Source organism: Cladophialophora bantiana (genome assembly GCF_000835475.1).
Source record: "Cladophialophora bantiana CBS 173.52 unplaced genomic scaffold supercont1.11, whole genome shotgun sequence".
NCBI classification, from domain to species: Eukaryota; Fungi; Ascomycota; class Eurotiomycetes; order Chaetothyriales; family Herpotrichiellaceae; genus Cladophialophora; species Cladophialophora bantiana.
In genome coordinates, this window is record NW_015971585.1 from 666,571 (window position 1) to 688,057 (window position 21,487).

Below are 21,487 nucleotides of genomic sequence, written 5' to 3' on the forward strand. Positions count from 1 at the left end.
TGCGCAGGGTTTCCCATCTTCGAGATCCGTTATAATGCCATTTACGGAAATACAAACGGCAGAGATGACAACCTGCTTCTCTTGTATTAGTAACCTTTGTAGCATTTCCTGCTCCCGCAATCCACCTACGGTAGCTCGGGCCCGGTGAATCCGTAGGATATACTGCGTGCGAGACGGAGGTAGAGACATCCAGCGACGGAGTTTCGCGGGCAACGATTGGTCAGCGGTCCGGGTTCGGCCCCTGGCAACCCATAGTTGTGGGGCGGAACTAACTCTTCACCCAGAATGAATAGTACAAGTCAGATGTGGGCTGCTAGACTGGGTAATGAAGTGATATATATATGAAACTCGACAGGTACCATCCTAGTATGACCTTCTTTAAGGTCAGTTTCATCTTAGGCCGACGAAGGTATCGCTGGGGAAACGAGCGTGCTTCAAGATTTGGCAAGATCTCTGGGTGACCAGACCCAGATATGGCAGCCAACTACACCTACAGTGGACCGGTCAACTGTACCCGGGAGCCCAACGTCGGCATTGTCAAGGGGAAGACAGTGATCATCACTGGTGGTATGTTGCTTGATTTCCCCCGCCAACGCAGCCATGCGTCCTAGTCGTTGTTTAAAGGCAGCATTGCTTCAAGAGGTATCCAGCACTACAGCTGACCATGGCTATCAGGTGCAAATGGCATCGGGGCAGTCTATACCAAGAACCTGGTACAAGCAGGGTATGTCGCATTGCTGAGAGCCTTGGCACAACTTGATGGCCTCTGGGAAAGCGCTGTGCCGACCTCCTTAATATCTAGGGCGTATGTGATGATTGGTGATCTTGACACGAAGAATGGCGAGGCCCTCGCATCTTCACTGCCAGAAGGGTACGTTCCCTTCCTAGAATTTTAGGCCTCCGCCCTCGAAGGACAGGAGATAAAGTTGCCAACGAGCCCAATCCAGTCATGTATGGGTCTGCCGTTGCGACGTGACCAACTGGGACGACCAAGTGAAACTGTTCGAGGAAGCTATCAGCAAATCCCCCTCCGGTCGCGTCGATGTGGTGGTGGCCAATGCCGGAGTTGCTGGAACCGATGGAGTGTTTGCAGATGATTGTAAGTTCGACTTGGAGGTGTTCTTCTGACCAGGACACCATGGTGGCATTCGAAAGCTGACAGTCAAACTTCGTAAGCTGCTAAGGATAAACCTGAGAAACCCAATTTCAAGATCATCGATGTCAACCTCACTGGCGGTTTATACACCATCAAGCTGGCCCTGTACCATTTCCGCAAACAAAATCAGCGCGACATCGATGCTGGCAAACCACGGAACGATACGTCCCTGGTTATCCAAGGGTCGATGGCGGGATACCTCGACATGCCGGGATCTGTTCTGTATGCAGCCTCGAAATTCGGATTGCGAGGGGCCATGACGTCCCTTCGGTACACCGGTCCGCAGCATAAAACCCGAGTGAATCTGATTGCGCCGTGGTGAGCTTCCCTATCTTTGCATTGTTAATCCTTCCAGGGTCTTCCGGGCACAGGAATCCAGCTTTGATCTGCAACAGAATTTGGGGCTTACTAAGGAATAGGTTCATCTATACCGGCATGATCCCGGAACAGTTCACGGACCTGATCGCCTCCAAAGGTATCGTCTGGGCCTCCATTCAGGACGCTGCCGGAGCACTGGTCAACATCATTTCGGACACGGGAATCAACAGTCTGTACTCTCCATGCTGATTTCCCACAGGAATCATGCCGGAGCTGACCACAATGGACCTAGGCCGCACTTTCGCTATCGTGCCGCGCAAATGGTCACCGCGGGGCTACCTGGACATTGACAGGGATGACTTCAAGGAAGGCGAACGCTTAAAGGAGTGGCAGGACCTCTTGCTTTCGTTGGGAGATAAATTGTCGAATTTCGATTGAGGAGGAGCGCCACTTGAATGCATTGGAACGCCTCGGGCCGGCGTGATGCGTGGAACCGAGTTCGAAGGCGCTGCTGGAAACAACTGAATTGTTGCAGCAGATGATCTACTGTGAACTCCTACGGCTCGTCTGCTTCTGTTTCATACCCGGCGCCGATTGATTGAGTCGCATCGATAGACGTAGATAGATTCGAGCAGTGGGCAAGCAAGGTATGAGCTCCTGATATTTCCAGGAAGAATCCGGCAGAGAGGCCGGCATAGCGTCGATATCATGTTTGTGCAAAGTGACGAACAGTGAAAAGGGTCACAATTTCAGAACCTTAACGTCCTGGTGGGGTGTAGTGATCGAAACTGGAGGAAGCGAAACTGAGTCAAGCCTTGTCGAGTTGCCAATCTTGTGGACAATTCCCCTGTGTTGATGCTGCAGCTCAACATTCTCTACATCAATTCTATTCACATATTATACCATGTTAGTCTTCGAGACTGCTGTCATCATCAGTGGCCTTGGGCCAGTACCAATGTCTAGCAAGCTAGTATCGACGCAGTCGCGGGGTCCGGTCTCGGAAGCATCGATGTTAGCATCACACTCTTACATCCAGTCCCGCCATGTCGCCCTTCGCCCTCCAGTCGCGCATTAACTGCATGAATTCCGGCGCTCCTCCGCCATAGCCCGCGTTCTTGGCCGCCGAGGAATCGTGCGTGCCTTCGTTGTTGTAATACCCAGGCGTACACTCGGCGTAGAATTTGGCGGACCGCTCACCGAGTTTCAGGATGGTGTTCACCCAGTCCTCCTCTGCCTGCGCGGTGGGCTCAACGCTCTTGATTCCGCGCTTCAGGCATTCCGTGATCAGGTACACCAGCTGCCAGGAGGTCTCGCTCGCCGTAAAGAGGAAGTTTGGGGTCAGAGTAGACTGGATGTTATGGATAAAAAAGCAGTTAGGGAAGTTTCGCGTCGTGTAGCCGTGCAGGGTGCGTGGTCCGTTACCCCAAGCATCGGTGAGCGTCAGGCCGCCGCGCCCGTAAAGTTCCATGTTGGCGCGGTGCGAAAAGGACGTGGCCTTCTCGAAGCCCGTCGCATAGATGATGACGTCGACCTCGTAGTGTTGACCGTTGGCCAACACACCTGTCTCGTCGACACCTTCAAGACTCTTGCCGGCGGTGTCGATCAGGTGCACGTTGGGCCGGTTGAACGTCTGAAGGTATTCATCGTGGAAGCAGGGCCGTTTACACATGATATTGTACCACGGCTTCAAGGCCTCGGCGGTGGCGGGATCCTTGACAAGCTTATCACAGCGTGCGCGGACGGCTTCCATCTTTTCATAGTCGACAAGTTGTCGAAACGCGGCAGCCTCCTCGGGAGTCATATTAGGGTCCGGCTGGCCGAAGACGTCCGGCAAGATGTTAGTCCACCCATCCTGTACCATGTCCTCAGGCTCCCTTATACCATTGCAGAGATTATTGAAGTTGATATTACGTCGTTGCTGCCAGCCTGGTGTTAAGGACGCTACCCAAGCCGGATCGGTCTTTTTATTACCACGCACACCGATCGACGACGGCGTGCGCTGGAAAACAAAGACTTCTTTCGCCCATTGACCTAAGTGAGGCACAATCTGGACGGCCGTCGCGCCGGTGCCGATAATACCTACACGCTTATCGGCGAGTCTATTTAAATTGCCGTCAGAATCGCCACCGGTATAGTCGTAATCCCAGCGTGACGAGTGGAAGGCTTTTCCCTTGAAGCGTTCCATGCCCGGAATTCCCGGGAGCTTAGGACGATGTAGAGGTCCAGAGCAAGGAATGACAAATTTAGCTCGGATTTTATCATCGCAACTGGTTTGGATCGTCCACAGCGACGTGTCGTCGTCCCAGTGCATACTAAGCGCTTCGGTCTGGAACAGGGCTTTTTCATAGAGACCATAGTGACGGCCGATCCTTTCGGAGTGGGCGAGAAGCTCTTTGGCTCGGGCGTATTTCTCGGTCGGTATAAAGCCGGTTTCTTCAAGCAGCGGCATATAGATGTACGATTCGACATCACATTGTGCGCCAGGGAAGCGGTTCCAGTACCTTGAAATATAGTCAGCACCGTCTAGGTTGCAGGAAAAAATCACCAGACCATGTGCCTCCAAAGTCGCCTGCCTTCTCCACTATCCTCAGATTCGTGATCCCTTTTTCAAGGAGCCGCGCCGCGATAATCTGAGCGCTGTAGCCGCCGCCAAGAATGAAGACGTCGACTTGTTCGTCCACGGGGTCTCTCTTAAACCCCGGCTCAACCCAAGAGTCTCGGAGGTAGTCGGCGAAGGGGCCGTCAGTCTCGATAAGCTGAAACTGGTTGATGCCTCCGTGGGCCTTGACATCTGCCGCGCGCTTGTCGCGTTCTCTAATGTATCGTCGTTTCAATGCTTCGGGATCAAAAGCGAGTTTGATTGGATTCACCACCTTGGGAATCTTTGCGTCCCGGTATGCCTCTACAAGCTTCGGGTCCAGCACAGTAGCGGTCATGGTGATGTCGTGGGAGTTATGACTTTGACAAGTTTCTATGCCGTGTTCCGTGGATAATGGTGTCAAAGCCCTCTCTTCTCAATTATATATGACCGTCTTAGTATATATCATTATTTCAGGACCATCTAACTCTAGATTTTAGCTGGTGACTGAGGCTGCCCATGCCTTGCCGGCGCGGCGGGGGACATCGCAGAATGAGGCGAAACCGGCTCATACGCCATGCCCTACGGGCCGACTGAGGTTCCGGCATGGCGTTATAGTAGTTACTAAGTTCCCCACCTTGTCAAGATTCGACAGAGGTACCGCGGCGCTATTGCCGTAAGGGGAAGGGGAAATATAGCTTTCTAGCGAACCGGCGGCCCGAATATACACAGTATGAAAATTGTCACCCTATTGTCACTTAACGTTATTGAACACACAAGGGTGTACACGAATGATGTAGAAAGGATACTCAATCAAAACGCTGAAGGACTAGAATGGGGTATCCGCTCATCGCTTACAGCCTTCCCGGAGTGTCAATCAATGTGAACTTGGATGTTTCCGTATCAACAACTGCCGGGATCGACCAACAGGTAAGGCCATCGGCAGCAGATTGGCACCCGACTCGGTCGCGCCTAGAAAGCGATTGCCAACGTCCGGGACAGCTTTGAGCCCCACGGGACAATCCGTGTCCACGCCAACGTGACTGACAACATAGTACTCAGACGGGGGACCGGCGGCATCGGCAGGACCTTTGTTTCGCGAATGCCACATGCCACATGCCACATGCCAAACTTGGTGCTCCGACAATGGAATTCCTCCCCGACCTTCCGGGTGCCGGTCAAGGCATAAAGAGTAGTGCCGCCGACGCTCTCCTCTTCGGTCATCACCTTTCCATCACCAGAAAACGACTCTGACTTGATACTGTGACAACTTGGTGCTTGTGAGATAATACGGCAAACTTCGGTACCTCAAATATCGCAAGGATGGGTTCAGTGCAAGAAGTCATTGAGTGCGACGTCTTGATAGTGGGCGCAGGACTCAGCGGCATCGCCTCGCTTTACAAATTACGCAAACAAGGTTTCAAGGCGAAGATCATCGAGGCCGGCTCTGACTTTGGCGGAACATGGTATTGGAACAGGTATCCAGGTGCTCGAGTCGACTCAGAGATCCCTTTCTACCAGCTGGCCATCCCCGAAGTCTGGAAGACTTGGGAATTCACTCAAAGATTCCCAGATCAGGCGGAACTACGTCGGTACTTTGCGCACGTTGACAAGATCTGCGGCTTACGGAATGACACATACTTTAACACTCGAGTTGTTAAATCATCCTGGGACGAAGACACGGGTCACTGGATAGTACACACCGACGTTGGACTGGTCACAAAATCTAAATACCTCGTTGTGGCAAGCGGTTCGTTGGACAAGCAATACACCCCGGATTTTCCAGGTCTCGCCGACTTCAAGGGCGAAACCTATCATTCTCGAACCTGGCCTGCAGATGCGAATCTGAAAGGGAAGAAAGTCGCCGTTATTGGTGCGGGCGCGACGGGCATTCAGGTTGTCCAAGAACTGGCGAAACAGGCGACCGAACTAACAGTCTTTATCCGCCGGCCAAGCACTTGTCTTCCAATGTGTCAGAAGGATGTGACAAAGGAAGATCAAGTTCGTCAGAAGGCCTCCTACGAAAAACTCTTTCGTGACTGTCGTCTGTCGTGGTCCGGGTTCCCCATCCGGCCAGGTCCGAAAGCCGTTGACTTGACAGCAGAACAGCGAGAAGCCATTTTTGAAGAGGCCTGGAATCGTGGAGGATTTGCCTTTCTTGTCGCATTCTCTGATGCCAGGACCGACCCTGTAGCGAATAGGATTGTCTACGACTTCTGGAAGAAGAAAGTTCGCGCGAAGATCTCCGATCCGGTCAAGCAAGAAATCCTAGCACCGACGGAACCATTATATTACTTTGGAACGAAACGCAGTCCTCTTGAGCAAGACTATTACGAGATGTTGGACCAGGACCACGTCAAAGTGGTTAGCTTAAGAAGCACACCCTTTCAGAGATTCTGCTCAAGCGGTGTCATAATGGAAGACGGAAGCTCTCACAACTTCGATGCACTGGTACTCGCCACCGGATTTGAGAGTTTCACTGGATCGTGAGTCCAACGCCTCCGTTTCACGGAATTTCTGGGTTGCTAATCAGTAAGAACAGCTATTATGATCTCGGCCTCAAGGGCCGGCAAGGGATTGGCCTGCAAGAGACTTGGGCTGAGGAGATTCACACTAATCTTGGGCTCCTTATCCGCGACTTTCCGAATTTATTCATGGTCTTTGGGCCCCAGTGTACGTTCCAAGGGAGCATCCGTTGTCCACCAACATGGAGAATTACTGATTTCTATGTTTCTAGCACCTACTACGCTGTACAATGGCCCGACGACAGTGGAGTGTCAAAGCGATTTGGTCACCGCTCTAATCGCGAAGGCAGAAGAAAAAGGCGCAAAGTGGGTTGAAACCACAAAAGCAGCCGAAGAAGAATGGGCGCGGCTGCTAGAAGCTCAGTTCAAACAGTCGCTAGTTCAATACACTCCATCGTGGTGGACCAGAGCCAATGTTCCAGGAGCCAAGGTACAGCCGCTGACATATCTGGGAGGGATTATGGAGTATGAAAAACTATGCCGCGAAGCCATAGATGGTGGCAGTGCCGGGCTTGTGTACGAGCCTTGCGGCAAAATTTGATTCTGCAAACGAAGTCATAAACACGGGCGGTTTGAGAATTACGTTCGAAGTTAGAACATAGGGCGACTTGACCGAGATATATATACCCACACGTGAAGTTGCTACATCTCTAGGCGACCCTCGATCAAGCCGTTCACTTAGGGTCTGACATGGGTTGGGTCAACCCCGACCCAATATGTCTGGGTACTCCAGAGGGGTGGGTTGAGTTGTAATGGCCGGTGGGTTGACCCAACCCAACCGATGTCAGGCCCTACGTCTATCGAAGAAACCAACTCTTCTCTTCTTTCGGACTCAGAGGAAATCTCTTTTGCAAGCCCGCAACCATCCTCAACCTCAAATATACTTTTATACTATCGAGACGATTGGTAGGATGATCCATCCAAGTCTCTCTCCTCCATCCACACCACAAAAGCTCGGAGATAGTTGGAGTTGAGAGATATCTCCACAAGTGGATCACGTGTAATCAAACTTGTCATGCAACTACGACTTCTCAATGTAGCTGCTCCTGTTGACAGGGTCGCGAGAACACCATTGGGGTAAACCACTTGAGAAGCTAGATGCTTCACCAACTGCGCAAACTGCCTCAACCTCGTTGTTCCTGCAGTTCTGTGACAGGATGGCGACGGAATAGGAGGTTTCAGGAATGCTCTTGTGGTTACAGGCCAATGTATATATAAACAGCAGAGTCTCTCTGAATAGCCAGGGGGACAGGACACAATCAACCAGACAGGTCCGCAACTCAACCCTTCGTACAACAGCTCCCTATGTGCGCCTGACGCCTATCACTTACATAGTGTCGAACAAAATAACCAGAGACGGATATACTCTCGACCAAAGTTGGATAGAACGAGAAGGTCTACAAAATTGCTATCACATTTGGAGTAGTGCCAACACCACCGAATACATGAAGAGGCGCGCTGGTGAGAAAAAACGACCACTGCGTCTTCTCTCGACAAACCTTTGCCAGCTTTTCAAGATCCCATAATTCACCAATTGGCGTTCCCCAATGAGCAAGCAGCCATTCATGTAGTATGACTGCGTCTTTGTCACCAAAGTTGACAGGGTGGCATTCAAACCCCACGGTATCACCTGCCACGGCAGCAAAATGGTGATTCCACAACCATTTAGCTACTTCCATAGACGACTCCAAGCCTATAAAAGCGCCTCTGTCTATGGACTCGATCTGCTCTTCTTTACTAGCTTGCTGGTACCATACCGAAAACCCTGAGCGGATAATCAGGATATCTCCTGCATGAAACTCTGTGCCCTGGTGCTTCGCCACTGCATCAAGTTCTTCCGTGGTGATTGCAAAGGCCGAATTTGCAGCGACTGTGGGTTGGCCCGTTTGCTGTCTCCAGCCATGGTAGTCCAGGAGAACACCACGGCCAACGATGCCACCTCTTTCTACCCATCCTGTATCGAGTTAGTGGAACAGTTAGCCCGGAGAGTTTTCACAGCCTTACGGTGAATTCCAAGCCTGCCATCGTGTTTCATCCCGGTAATGTCCTGGTGCTTCACGCCATTATAGTAGGTGCCGGAATGCTGAAGTCCGACATGTCGCAAGCCGTCCCATTGGGAGCTACCTTGTGTATTGAAAGTCAACACATCATCGTGAGCACAAATGGCCAAGCCTGTGCCTTTGTTCTCCGCCTTGAAGTCCTTGATTCGATGCTCAAACCCTTCACGTCTGGCAGGCCGGTGATTGAGATAGTCCAGGCGAAAATCTAACTGGATCGATATCCCAGCTTTGATTTCACGGGCAGCGTTGCGAATTACGTCGTGTGTCAGATAGTTCAGCGCTGGGTACATCAGTGTGGCACTTGTATCCTCTCTGATAGGGAGACAAAGCTCGTACTGCCCAACTCGTCGTCTTTTCCCCACAGCCCCCACGTGTTGCCTTGAGGCTGCCCGTCGACCGTCGGCAACGACTCGAAGTCTGGATATTGAGACATAGGGAGCGCTCTCCAGGAGATGTAAGGTTGACTTCAAACAAAGTCTCTCAAGCTAGCAGGGGCTCAAATATTAACGGATTGAACGACCACACATATTGTCGACGGTATTCAGAGTGAGCACCATATAATTACAGAAGTGCGGGCGAAACTTAGTGCAAGGTTTGCGGAGACTTTTCTCTGTCAAGAGCCTCGGGCGACCTGACGGCCCGGGATGATTCTACGGCATTATGCTTTATGCTCAGACAGCAGATTGACAGGTAGGTTATGACCCATGGCTGATTCCTGGTCACGGGCCTCAAGAAATATTCCCCAGCGTTCAGAATCAGGATCCTCAGACCACGTTATTGCCCGACAACCTTGACTGAGGATAATAGGGCGCGACTTCGAATCTATTCGGCCCGCCGGCTCGGATATTATCCCCATGTCTGATATGCCGCGTCGCCTCTATCGAATGTAGACAAGGCGGAGAAGTTATTACTATAACGCCATACCCCAATCATCTTTCCCCGTGTCGGTAAATATAGTCAAACTCCATCTGGTTCACGCGATCCACTCTCGGCCATAGATTCGGCAGAGCTTTTGCCCTACTGTTGGTCTTGTTGTACTCGCTACGAGGGTCGCTACCGGAGTCATATTCGCTATCAGAAGAATTGCTCGAGACCATGACTCCAATTTGCACTGCAACTATCGAGAGAGACAGTATGGGAGATGTTTTCTGTTGACAGCCGACCAAGCCACTAGTCAGCCTCACTCTAGAAGAGTGAAGCTGTAGACCTAGCCTTACAAAACCTGTAAACGGTTAGATCTGTTTAGGAGAGACTTTGTTGATCCAACCTGAATTGTATATAAACAGGAAAAGTCTCGATCAGAACGAGACAACGGAGACACAAATTTTGGACCAGTTGCAATCAATGCAATCACTTTACGTAATCAACTACAAGTAGACTACCATTTCATGTGGGGCCGTTCCTAGTTCAACACAAAACTGCCAGGAAACGAATGTAGTTAGCTGGTTTAGCAAAAAGTACAAACTCGATAAAGGAAAAGTCTGAAACCATCAACCACTGATGCCCTTATCAGGTGATTCTACAATAGAGACGAAATCAGTTCCGCCAATGCAAGAGCTTTCTCTTCTTGAAGTCTTCTTCTGACAATCTGAACTCCAACAAAGGCTCCGTCGCAAATCTCTGGATCATCTGCGCCTCTAGTTAATTAGATATTCGTGGTGGATGCACTGGGGGAGTCTTACATGTTTCAAACACCTGTTGATCTTGGGCATTTGCTGGTGTATACTATCGGTCAACAACATCGACGGCCTTGTTCACCTGTGTGACGGGGATCGCGACTGAGGAATAATCCAAGCAATTTACTATCATCGAATATGTATAGTCATGATACTCATCGCGTCTTGCTCCGGGATATGGAGCTAACGGCGCAATAAAAGCTTCAACTGGAGGTCCGTTTTGTGTCTGACTGGCAGTGCTGCTCCAGTATTCTAAATATTGTTTCTGATATTCGCGTTTCGCTATGTTGGTCGCCGCAACGTCGCTCGCTTTCCTTTGTTCGACAGGTTCTGGCTGTAAACTTTCGAAATTTGAGTAATCACCATTTCTCCGGAAAAAGCAAATGCTCTGTGCATGTCTTCTCCACCATCAAACATCCATGTTTGAGCCTATATATTGTTAAACCATTCTAGCCAATTTCGATAAGAGTTCTTACTGCAGTGTCCCAACCGCGACTGTGAGATGGAGGGTTCCACTCGATGGCCTGGTTTTTATATATTGTCAGCCGCACAGAACTATAATTTCGATTATCACTCTTCTCTCACCTCGTGACCGGCTTTTTCCAGAGCTTTAGCCACCGTGTCAATCGCCCTATGGACGGGTGGATTAGGAAGAACTAGGTCATCCTTCCTCAACAAGCCGAAAGATAGTCTCTTGGAACTTCCAATCTTGCCGGTTATGTCATATAACTGTTGTTCCTGCTCATCTCTCCATGGCAGCTCAATAACCAATGGATCGTGCAGCCATGGCTGCGGGCTGATGAGAGCCTTCACCACGAACTGCAACGATCTGATCGTTGTCGCAAGTGGCCCTAATCACGCAAGGAACAGCTTCTTGGCCCTCCATACTGATCAGAGTCTCTTCGTATGGAATTCGGTCAGTCGAGGGCTGTAGTCCGAAGACACCGTTGAAGGATGCAGGGACTCGAGCAGATTCTCCAATGTCGGACCCAAAACCCAGAGGGCTTCCCCGGAGGGAAAGAAGTGCGCCTTCGCCTCCCGAACTACCACCCGCGCTCAGATTCCGGTTTTGGGATTCCAGAGATACCCAGTAATGTTGTTGTTCATCTCTGGCGTCATTCGAGGAGGCGGTACAGCGGTCTTACAGGAAAACACTGCCCCCAGAGCCCTCAGGTCTGTAACTAACTGACTCTCAAAAACTTTCTCTTTACCAGTACCTTTGACACCCTCGAATGTGCCTATCCATCCAATATATGCCATCGTTGTTTCAGAGCCTTGGACGTGAAATTGATCCTTCAGACTGATTGCTAGCACGTGAAGCGGTCCAATTGGCCTCTTGTGGTTTTGATAGTACGCGTCAAGAATATTGGCATGTTCCAGAGCCGTATCGACAAATACATCATGCAGCCAGTTGAGCTCGCAAGATAATCAGCCCCTATATTCATTCGCATAGAATGTAAAGCAAAGCTACTCACTAACTGGCGAGCAACGACAGCACGATGGCAGAACACTTCTGTGACTTCGCGGGCAGATCATTTTCCTGCTGTTGTTTTTCCGAGAATACCCACCGCATCGGTTTCCGTGATTTCGATTTCCCTCGCACTCAGAAACTGTTGAATATAGGCTCGAGTTACATCCCGCTGTTAATCGACAGACGCGATGGGCGCTGTCAGCCTCGAGGGTTCCAAAAGGGCATTCAGAATCGCTTCCCTCTTCTTCTGTGCAGACGTTTTCCAAGTAGTCTCTGACATGGTGCCTTTGTCTTGGTTGTGGGGCGACGTAAAACAAACGCAAGAAATAAAATACTGTTGATCGTATATGCCTACAGGAATTCTACTATACCACCGGCTTCCAACCTTCTTCTATTGCTTATTCCAGTATGTTTTGCTTACGACGCATTCTTGGGGACATGATTTGGATTGACAAATTAGGTCCAGTGGTATACGGGAAAGGACAAACTAGGTGACTATACGCGCCAGGGTAAATGGAATAAATCCAGTCCATTGGTCACATCAACAGCAAAGGCTCTTACTGTGAGCCATTCCAATGTCTCTCGTGGGCCACAAGCAAGTGGAATCAATTCCATGGCGGTGGAACTGATTTTCCTACTTTCAAGCAGCGGAACTCCCAAGCAAAATTCAGGGATGGTGCATAAGCTGTCCCAGTGCTAGAGATACCTGGTGGACTTATGGTTGCTTCTTCAGAAACCCTCTCACCGACGAAATATAATATGAGAAGGTTGGCTTTCATTTCCCTTAAAGCCAAGTTCCTACTCCATCAATCTCCTCTTTGACCCAAATACTACGGGTGAAGTTTTCCCTCCGGTACGAATCGACTTTTAAATCCAAGAAATCTAGGATGTTCTTGCGACATCCTCGTACACCTGTACACGAATTTTGGGACTAAATCCTGAATGATCAGGGTTTGTTAAAAGTAATCAGAGAGCTTAATCTAGGGGATGGCAAATTAACATTAAAATCACTACCACGACTTTGATCAATGGCTCTGGACTTGTCACTAAACTTATTTCTGTCCACCTTGGCTGATTAGTTTAATATTTTCAGAGTGATCTAGACCGCACAGAAGAAGAAGCAAATCGGGATCATATATATTAAAAAGTTTCGCTCAGCTCAATATCGGTCCAATACGGGCTTAAATGTTTTGAGGATTTTGCAGCCCAAATATAAGTGATTTCATAGCCCCAGTAGAATCGCAGAACGGGCGTCAGCAATTTTTTTCTGGGTCTCTCGTGTTCTCTGGACAACGGGTCTTGCAAGCAATCTTTCATGCCAGGAAGCCCAGTTGGGAAATAGCTTCTCACGCTTTTCCTTTGAACCCGCTGCTTCGTCGCCGCTCAGTGATGTCTCTAATGTGAGGTCCCAAGTAATGAATGCAAGGACCGCGATTGTACACTTTTCTCCTCCCAAATATTTCTTGCCCTCCAACGCGGGGTTCACAGTACCAAGAGTGCGTCTGACGATTTCTCGCAAGCGAGCCAGACTATCGCCGCCAATATTATGAACCACAAATTGGAACACCTGCACGATATTAGAAAGGTCTAACGTTATGGGTAATTGCTAATAAAATGGACTGAGCACCTGTTGAAAGATGGGACCTTGGGCGGCACTTTGAAAGTGCAGCCATTGATGGACGAGATATTTCTCCTTCAAAGCTGTGAAGCCCAAGGTCTTCTCTTTATAATAAGCTTCGACTAGATAAAGAGCAATGACATTAAATTCAGTGAGTGAGATGCCTAAAGAGGCCAGTCAATAGAAAGCTAATTCGGCAGTGTCCGAACAGAGTATATCAAGACCGAGAGAATGGGAAGGCGAACCTGTGCTAGGGTCGAACAACAGCGGAACCCGGCCTGCTGGGTTCTTTTTCAAGAACTCAATAGTCTCAACGCCATCCTTTCCATCTCCGAACTCGAGAAATATTGTTTTGTGTGGGATGCTCTGCTCCTTTAGTACAATTGCCGTTTTCCATGGAAATGGGCCTTGACCTAGGAGAGTGACAAGGAACATAAGCCAGAGGCCAAAGAATATCTGAACTTACGATGTGAATAGAAAGTGATCGCATCGGTCATGACAAAGGATCACAGTTGTCGCCAAATTCCATTAACGAGAATAGTTAAAAATTTTTTCCCTTCGTCGCTTTCAGAGTAAGTGGAAGAGAAACGTATTCAAATAAATATACTCGGAGCTTAAGAGCGATGACACCGTTTAAGGATACACATTAGATACTCGGTAAATAGAAAACTTTGACCACAGTTGCGTAGGTCAATACTATTGGATACTCTGAAAGCAACGCCCGCGCACCCGCTTTTGTACACTCTCAAAGCCATTGAATACTTTCAAAGCAAGGACCCGGATAAATTTTCGGATTATCTAAACGACGTTATCGCGGAATTAGATTTCTGTCTTTGTCGTTCTAAACCATGTATAGGACGTAAATGAAACAACTAATTAAGGCTTAAATCATTGTTACTATTAAAATGACCCTTTAAAACTTTAAACTCCACAAGCCAGTCCCAGCGTATACCGATTTTTTTTTATTCGTGAAAATTTCACTATATCTTGAGTTGGTGCTTGAATAAACTAAAACAAAACCGCGGAATCATACTTAGGTGCCCACATATAGTAACAAGGCAAAGTGGCTGTGCTGTGCTGTGCAGGGCTGGTGGAGTAGCAGAGGGGGGGCGAAGTTATCTAGTCACATGTTAAACCAAAAATGGGCTGGCAAGGGGAGTGCGGGACAGTTTACAGTGTAACAAGGCGGCGTAGCTGTGCTGGGCTGGTGGTGAACTGGCAAGGCAGAGGTCTCTCAGGTCACATGTCAAACCTAATTAGATCGCTGGGAGAAGGACAGTTGACAGTGCTATCAGAGGGCCAATTTTTTTGGACAGTTTAGCAGAGGATCATGAATTCGCTCTTTTGGCACAGTCTACCTAATTCCTAAGTGCTTTATCAGTCCTGTCCTGTTCCCCGATGCCTCCGCTGTGCTAGGTGTTCGTAGCCCTAGTCGCTGCCCTTCTGGGTGGTGTTTGTGGTGGTGTTGTCTTGTCAGCATCAACCAGAAAAGCGTTCTCGATTCCCGATCTGCTGGACAGGCCTCTGTGCGTTGTTGCACGTGCATGCCGAACCCTGAACAGCTCTGTTACAACAGAGCTGGCAGAGCGCCATTCTTTAGACTTTATCAGAGAGAGTATTAGTATTCCATGCCTTTGACGCCGTCTATCTATTCCTAAGTGTTTTATCGGCCCGTTCCTACTTCTCAATGTCGTCGCCGTGCTAGGCGCTCGCTGCCCTAGCTACTGCCTCTCTGGGGGTGGTGTTGGTGATGGCGTTGCCCTATCATTGTCGACCAGAAACGCGTCCTCGATTCCCGATCTGCTGGACAGTCTTCTGTGCATTGCTGCACGTGCACGCCGAACCTTGAAGTGCTCCGTTACAATAGGGAGCCTAATTAGACCCTCGGTGTAGTGTTCAGGGAGTGCTTCGGAAGCGCTCAGTGATGCTCAGCCAAGGCTTGGTTAAAGCTCAGGTTAAAGCGGCCATGGCTCACCCTCTAAGATCAAACCGTAAAAGGCAATTAGATTTTTCGTTCTCGAGTAATCTGGGTACAGTATCTTCGTAAGCGAACTGCATGCCCAGAAACAGTGCAAGGCTTGTAATGACGGCCTAGCCTAGATTGCGTTCTTTCCGGTACTACACTCCGTACTTGTATACACATGGATCCCTAGGCACGTCCACATGGGGTACACGAATAGGGAAGTATCATCAGGACTATAGTCTACTTCTGTGATGGAACGTTCTAACCCCTGATTCTGGTATGGGTCTTACTGCGGAATTGCCTCGGATGCCCATCTACTTTCCGGAAGAGATATTCAAGCCATCGATACAATGTGTTCATATTCTGAATGAAATCATCTATATCGGGTCGTGAACTCAGAATAACCCATCATAACATTATTCCAATAGCTCCCACTAGGATACCACCTGCGCCGCCTAGGAGCATTCTATCTAAACCCGGTCTTGATGCAGCTGCGCCCGTAAAGCTAGACACAGCAGCCGTCGTAGCATGTGCGGCGGTGAGAGGTGTTGTGGATGTTGTAGTCGCAGGAACGTTGCTGGTTGCCAAGGGAGCTTGATACGAGTATGTAATATCCTGTAGGCTCGAGGGGCACGAAGGCAACGTCATGCTCGAGACAGGCTCTGTTGGCGAGGGGAACCCAGAGATGCTCGAGTAGAACTGGCACAGAGTTAATGAGCTGATGGACGGCGTAGAGGTAGGAACCGCTGTCTGCGCCGTGGTGGTCGTCGAAGGAATTGTGTATGAGAAGGTCAGCAGGCTAGAGGGGCAGAGAGGCAGCGTCATTGACGTGGAATCAACCGAGGAAGCCCCTGGGATGCTCGAATAGAATTGACAAAGAGTGTAGCTGCCGCTGGTGGCTGTTGAAGCTGCATTGGCAGTCGAGGGGGCGATGGCGAGTATCGCGATAATGGCGGCGCCGAGGAAGGAGGCCATGCTGTATGTTGATTGCCAGTTGCGTTTTACGAATTGAGATACTCCTGGTGGATGGACATCAATTTCCTTCGATAAAGGAGGGCAGAACCAACTGTTAAGTACTCACGTATCCAAACAGGCAGCCGCCAAAAGACTGGATGTGGTGCCATCTGTTACCAGGGGAACTCAACATGGTAAGGTAAGACATCCGTTCACTACGAGTATACGGAGTGCACTAGGCGCCGGAGCCATGTTGGATTGTAGTTAGACTAGGATGGGGAAGGATGCGTAAGGCTGTGTTGCCCTGTTTTATTGCCTACTTCTAGTATAGCGTCCATAACATTTATCCGTCGCCCAGCTAGCCCAGTAAATAATCTTTTTGTCAGACAGCGAGAATTTGGGAAGCGGGCTCGGCGGTGATAGTCCGGTTCCTTCCATTTCCCTCCAAGCGCCTCCCCGCAAATTCAAACTGCAAACTGCAAACTGCGAAATACAGAATCCTGCATCGACTGTCGCCTTTTCCGTCATGTAAAGTCCGTCGACTTATCTGCCATCACCCTCTCACAATGGCGACACTCTTTACAGCGCGACGGAAACCGAAGCGTGTTGCGCGGGAAGAGCCAGATAATCTGCCAGATGATGGCGACGAAGGTACGTTGCGTCCGCGACTTTCGCCCACACATGTCTACTGCATGTTACTCTATCTGACACTTCTTCGCCAATTTAGTGTGATCGTTCCCGCTGACGGCGAGTATGTAGACACCGGCCCCGTCGTAAGACGACCGACTCACAATGCTCCACGAACAAAATCCAAGCTACGAGTATCATTCAACCCGGGTGAGGAAGACGGATCAGGAGCAGGAGAAGCCGCAGATTCTGGCGCGGCGCCGCAAATCAAATCAGCGACAAGACTAGGCCTATCCACTGCCGCACAGGATATCCTCACCCGAAGAGACCACGAGGACAGAGAAGGCGAGGGTCAAAACCACGACAGACCGAAATACAACAAGGCCTACCTTGACGAACTGCGCAACTCCACCCCATCGACGCCGCGAGACCTCTCATCTCGTGGGAGCCCGTCTCTGGACTTGGTCGAGCCATCGGCGAATTTAGAACTCGATCTTGAAAGCAAATTTGGTAAGCCGGTAACTCTATCCTCCGCAATCTCCTCCCACATCCCCAGCGCCGCAGAAATCCGAGAGAAGAAAGATCGGCGGGCGCGGCTAGCGAAAGAGCAGGCTGCGGGAAGTACGGAAGATTTCATCGCATTGGAAGATTACGACTCGGATGGCGAATTCAAACCCCGCCGCATGCAAGTCTCCTCTTACCTAGTTCCGCCGAGGGAGAAGGAGACACGCCTTGTCCGTGAAGATGAAGATATCGCCGAGGGATTCGACGACTTCGTCGAGGACACCGGCCGCGTCACACTTTCCAAGAAGGGGCTTCGAGAACAGAGTCGGAAGGAGAAGGAAGCAATCCGGAATCTCATCAACGAAGCCGAAGGTGGGAGTCCCGACAACTCCCTCGACGGCGACGGCGGTTCCGCTTCTGATTCCGACTACGAACGGAGACGAGAGTACGAGTTGGCCCAGACGCAACACGGTATGGATGGGCTCTCCTCCCACGCCGTCCACAAGCGCCAATTGAACCGACCGCGCCAACCACGAGAGACCACACTCATCCCCAAACTCAGCGTCGGGCTGACACGCCTGCGCGACATGGTCTCGGCCTTGGAATTCGAGCGAGCCAAGATCGTGAAACGCAAGGCCGACATCGAGCGCGAGAAGGCCGAGATTAAGCAAAGCCAGGATCATATTCAGAGGAGCCTCGAAGAGGCCGGCCAGGAGCTCGAGAGAGTCCGCAGGGAACATGCAGAGAGAGTGAACGGCGCGCGGTCGGGAACACCCATGGAAACGGATGGTCGCCACATGGACTCCTCAACTCCAGCGGCCGCTGTGGCCGAGAGGGGTCTGGAATCTTTCGGAGACCACCACCTTTAATGTCTATGTGTACGTTCCGCCGCTGGCGCCTCAGATATCAGGCAGACAGACAATGAATCTTTGCCGGGAATAGTATTCCCCACTCGGCGACGACTGACTGACCCTCAAAATTGCGTGGGCAGGGAAATAGACACGACATTGACAACGGCCATGGCACGGAAGAAGCACATGGAGAGAATTCAAATGTAATAGAAAGAGACCGTCGGCCCTACATCTCGTGCATGTGTCATCTGCACAGCTAGTTCCCTTTCAGTGTTCAATTTTTCTCATTTTTCTTTTCTGCTACTTTGATTGTCAGCTCTGTCTGTCTCGCTCGTTTCGATTGATTGGTCTTTTTTGCGCAGTTATGCAGCCCTCATCGAATGTGCAACGTGTCAATCAGAAGAATGGCTAGGATCTTGTCTCTCTGCCCCCGCAATCGTTCTGCTTCGCAAACGATCCTAAGAGCCAAAGCTCAACCTCCATCCTCCTGGACCTTCATTGTCATCCTTCGGTTCTCCTCCGTCCCATCTCGCTCATTGCAAAATTCGATTGTGGAATCCAAGAAGCCCGGCCTCGGGCCACATATGTGCAGCCCTTGGAGACAAGAAAGACACATGTGCAGAATCAGCCAACCCCTGCGTCGTTCACTTCCAGTAGTCATTTTCCCGATCCGCACTCCTCTGCAGTCGTTTGCCGGTCGTCTTCGGCCTTGCCGACCCGCATGGTGTCGTATCAAAGTTACATCGTCCTCTCGGCCAATCACGCGCCATCCGACATGTGCAAGCCAGGCGCCCACATGCTACGAGCGCAAGAGGCGCCTCATTCAACCCCAGCGCATTGCGCGCCGCGAGTGCCAGGACGAAAACTGGTGAACAGTCGCGAACAGGTCCCTTGGGGACAAATCTAAAGAGCAGAAAAGACAAAGAGCTAGATATCCATCAGCATCGACAAAGACGGTTACAAAAGAGACAGGAGACTCACGTTGTTCGTCGCAGCAATGGCAATGCTGTCTTCGAACGGATGCCAACTCATATGCAGAATCTTCTTGTTAAAATCGATCTGGTCGGCATCTGTCTCCTTTCTCATTCTGCTTCCTTGACCTGCAGCGGCAGGGCTGCCTGCTCTTGAACCACCTTTCTTGGCTCCATTGGGGCTGGCCGAATTGATGGGTGTCGGCACTCCAACTTTCTTAGCCTTGAAGGCCGATTTGTCTGCCTGCAAGACCACTTCCGTCTCTTGCTCGGGGTCTGAGGGGTAAATCATGAAATTGTTGTTGTAGCTTCCTGTCATGACATTGCTTCCATCGCCGCTGAAAACCACCTCAAATTTGTCGAAAATGCTGTCATTTTCATAGGTGTCGCACAGACGGGGCCTCAAATGTTCGTGGATGGGTATGGTCTTGACGGGTTGCCTCTCCATGTTCACGTCCCAGATCTTGACCGTCAAATAGTCTCTTGATAAAATGTACCTGCCATCGTGTGAGAAGCGAACGTCAGAAATGGAGGAGATGATTTCGGAGAAGAAGGATCGCGAGGAAGGGTCTTCTTCTTGCTCGAATTCTGCCAGAGCGTCAGTGTGTAACTACAACCGAGAAGGGAAGATATTTACGTTTGGCGTGGTGGTCGCACAGCGCGCTCTCGCGCATATCGGCCAGTTTGATGGTGCCCTTGGAACTGGCATACATGAACCAATTGCAGCTGTGGGGGTGGAATTCGGCAGCAGTGATGACCTCGGTGAGTTCCTCCATGTTCGCGGGCTTGATATCAACAATGTTGAAGCTCTGGTCTTGGATATTGAGATTCCACAGGTTGATGCGGAGATCGTCACTGCTGATGAAGGTTTCGCCATCGCTGTTGACCGAGATGCTGTTGATGTGATAAGCGTGTGCATTAGCGTACGTGCGTCGAGGGACTGCAGCCACAACAGTATCGTGATGGGTCATTCGAGGCAGCTTCAACTGTGAAGCATCCTTGAAACGGATGTGATTAGGACGAGCAGCACCTCCGCCGCCGGGACCAGCTGGGGTGAGCTCGTGAGAGAGATTATTCTCGGCGACGACTTTGAGGGACTTCTCAAAGACTTTCCAGAGCTTGATGGTCTTATCGTTTGTAGAGAGAAGATAGTGTGAAGCATTCTGACGACGGCACCATTTGATCTTGTTGATTTTTTCTTCTATCTCGAGAGACTTGAGGTAATCAAATTCAGGTTCGTGAGACTGGAACTCTGTATGGAACTTGTACTCGCACGTCTTCTTCTGTTCACAAGGTTAGCAGTTGGAACAGTGAAATTGGCATTGTAGCCACTGACAGTCTCATTGCGCTCAAAAAGGACAACACGACCACCTTTGTCTCCGGTTGCAAGATAGTTTCCAGTGTGGTCGAATTCGACAGTTGAGATAATATCAGCCTCTGTTATGTCTTCGACATCGCCTTTATCGCCAAAACATTGAGTGAACTTCCAGGTGGGAGTTCCGGGTTCGGTTTCGACCATCTTTCATCACAGGGTGCGCTGCAGGTCCAGAACGTCCGGCAGCACGCACACAGCAGTAGCACCCTAGATCGACTGAGGAAATTACCGCTGACGGGGCATGGAGCAGTCGCGCTCAATTCAGGTGTCGTAGGTATATGAATGGATGCGGGCGCGGTAGTGAGCGCTGATTGTCTATGGGGTGAAGTGAAGTGACGAAGTTGGGCTGGTTGAGATGCGAGGGTTTGGAGAGTTTTGTAAGCGGTGCGGCTCAGGCAGCAAAGCGGTGATGATTCAAGTGACAGGACGATGGGAATGAGACGGACAATGTCTCGTGACGGACGAGGGAGATGCAGGAAAGAATGAAGGATATCGGATGTCAGCAGGGGGATGGTTACGACTGCGGTTGTATGTCAGTAGGTCCTGGTCGTGGGGGACGAAGGGCAGTGAGGCAGTTACGAGGATCCAAAGCAAGGTCGCAGGTACAAAGACAGCAGGTTAGCCGGGCGGTGATGATGATGTCGAGGGGCACCTGGCATCGACCTGTGGGATGCCGCCGAAAGGCTCTGGGAGTGCCCAGGGGCGCCCGAATGGAACCAAGCTGCTAGCTAGACCCCTCCCTGCTCAACAGCGCAAGGTAGCTAGCTACTCCGTGCACCTACCTACTTACATCCGTACTTCCTCCGTCCTGGTATTGTTCTTGGCGATAACCGCTTCCCT

The 21,487-nt window shown here is 50.4% G+C and overlaps 8 protein-coding genes across 8 annotated transcripts; 3 read left to right on the forward strand and 5 right to left on the reverse strand.

Moving 5' to 3' along the window:
• Positions 1–473: 473 nt before the first annotated feature.
• Z519_07665 (uncharacterized protein) lies at positions 474–1,912 on the forward strand (the record flags this gene model as incomplete). The annotated part of the gene is made up of 7 exons (XM_016765397.1): positions 474–567; positions 676–724; positions 803–871; positions 948–1,099; positions 1,177–1,474; positions 1,576–1,703; positions 1,767–1,912. 7 exons carry the CDS (start codon positions 474–476, stop codon positions 1,910–1,912), a joined length of 936 nt encoding a protein of 311 aa, XP_016618366.1.
• A 580-nt stretch (positions 1,913–2,492) lies between these two features.
• Z519_07666 (uncharacterized protein) lies at positions 2,493–4,410 on the reverse strand (the record flags this gene model as incomplete). The annotated part of the gene is made up of 2 exons (XM_016765398.1): positions 2,493–3,975; positions 4,025–4,410. The coding sequence occupies 2 exons, from the start codon at positions 4,408–4,410 to the stop codon at positions 2,493–2,495; spliced, it is 1,869 nt and encodes a 622-aa protein (XP_016618367.1).
• Positions 4,411–5,375: 965 nt separating this feature from the next.
• Positions 5,376–7,118, forward strand: Z519_07667 (uncharacterized protein; the record flags this gene model as incomplete). The annotated part of the gene is made up of 3 exons (XM_016765399.1): positions 5,376–6,538; positions 6,595–6,725; positions 6,790–7,118. 3 exons carry the CDS (start codon positions 5,376–5,378, stop codon positions 7,116–7,118), a joined length of 1,623 nt encoding a protein of 540 aa, XP_016618368.1.
• Positions 7,119–7,974: 856 nt separating this feature from the next.
• Z519_07668 (uncharacterized protein) lies at positions 7,975–9,070 on the reverse strand (the record flags this gene model as incomplete). The annotated part of the gene is made up of 3 exons (XM_016765400.1): positions 7,975–8,531; positions 8,582–8,917; positions 8,974–9,070. 3 exons carry the CDS (start codon positions 9,068–9,070, stop codon positions 7,975–7,977), a joined length of 990 nt encoding a protein of 329 aa, XP_016618369.1.
• Positions 9,071–11,369: 2,299 nt separating this feature from the next.
• Positions 11,370–11,573, reverse strand: Z519_07669 (uncharacterized protein; the record flags this gene model as incomplete). The annotated part of the gene is made up of 1 exon (XM_016765401.1): positions 11,370–11,573. One exon carries the CDS (start codon positions 11,571–11,573, stop codon positions 11,370–11,372), a length of 204 nt encoding a protein of 67 aa, XP_016618370.1.
• Positions 11,574–15,773: 4,200 nt separating this feature from the next.
• On the reverse strand, positions 15,774–16,340 carry Z519_07670 (uncharacterized protein; the record flags this gene model as incomplete). Its single annotated transcript, XM_016765402.1, has 1 exon — positions 15,774–16,340. The coding sequence occupies one exon, from the start codon at positions 16,338–16,340 to the stop codon at positions 15,774–15,776; it is 567 nt and encodes a 188-aa protein (XP_016618371.1).
• A 545-nt stretch (positions 16,341–16,885) lies between these two features.
• Positions 16,886–18,319, forward strand: Z519_07671 (uncharacterized protein; the record flags this gene model as incomplete). Its single annotated transcript, XM_016765403.1, has 1 exon — positions 16,886–18,319. The coding sequence occupies one exon, from the start codon at positions 16,886–16,888 to the stop codon at positions 18,317–18,319; it is 1,434 nt and encodes a 477-aa protein (XP_016618372.1).
• A 939-nt stretch (positions 18,320–19,258) lies between these two features.
• Positions 19,259–20,791, reverse strand: Z519_07672 (uncharacterized protein; the record flags this gene model as incomplete). Its single annotated transcript, XM_016765404.1, has 3 exons — positions 19,259–19,860; positions 19,910–20,555; positions 20,609–20,791. The coding sequence occupies 3 exons, from the start codon at positions 20,789–20,791 to the stop codon at positions 19,259–19,261; spliced, it is 1,431 nt and encodes a 476-aa protein (XP_016618373.1).
• Between the last annotated feature and the right edge of the window lie 696 nt (positions 20,792–21,487).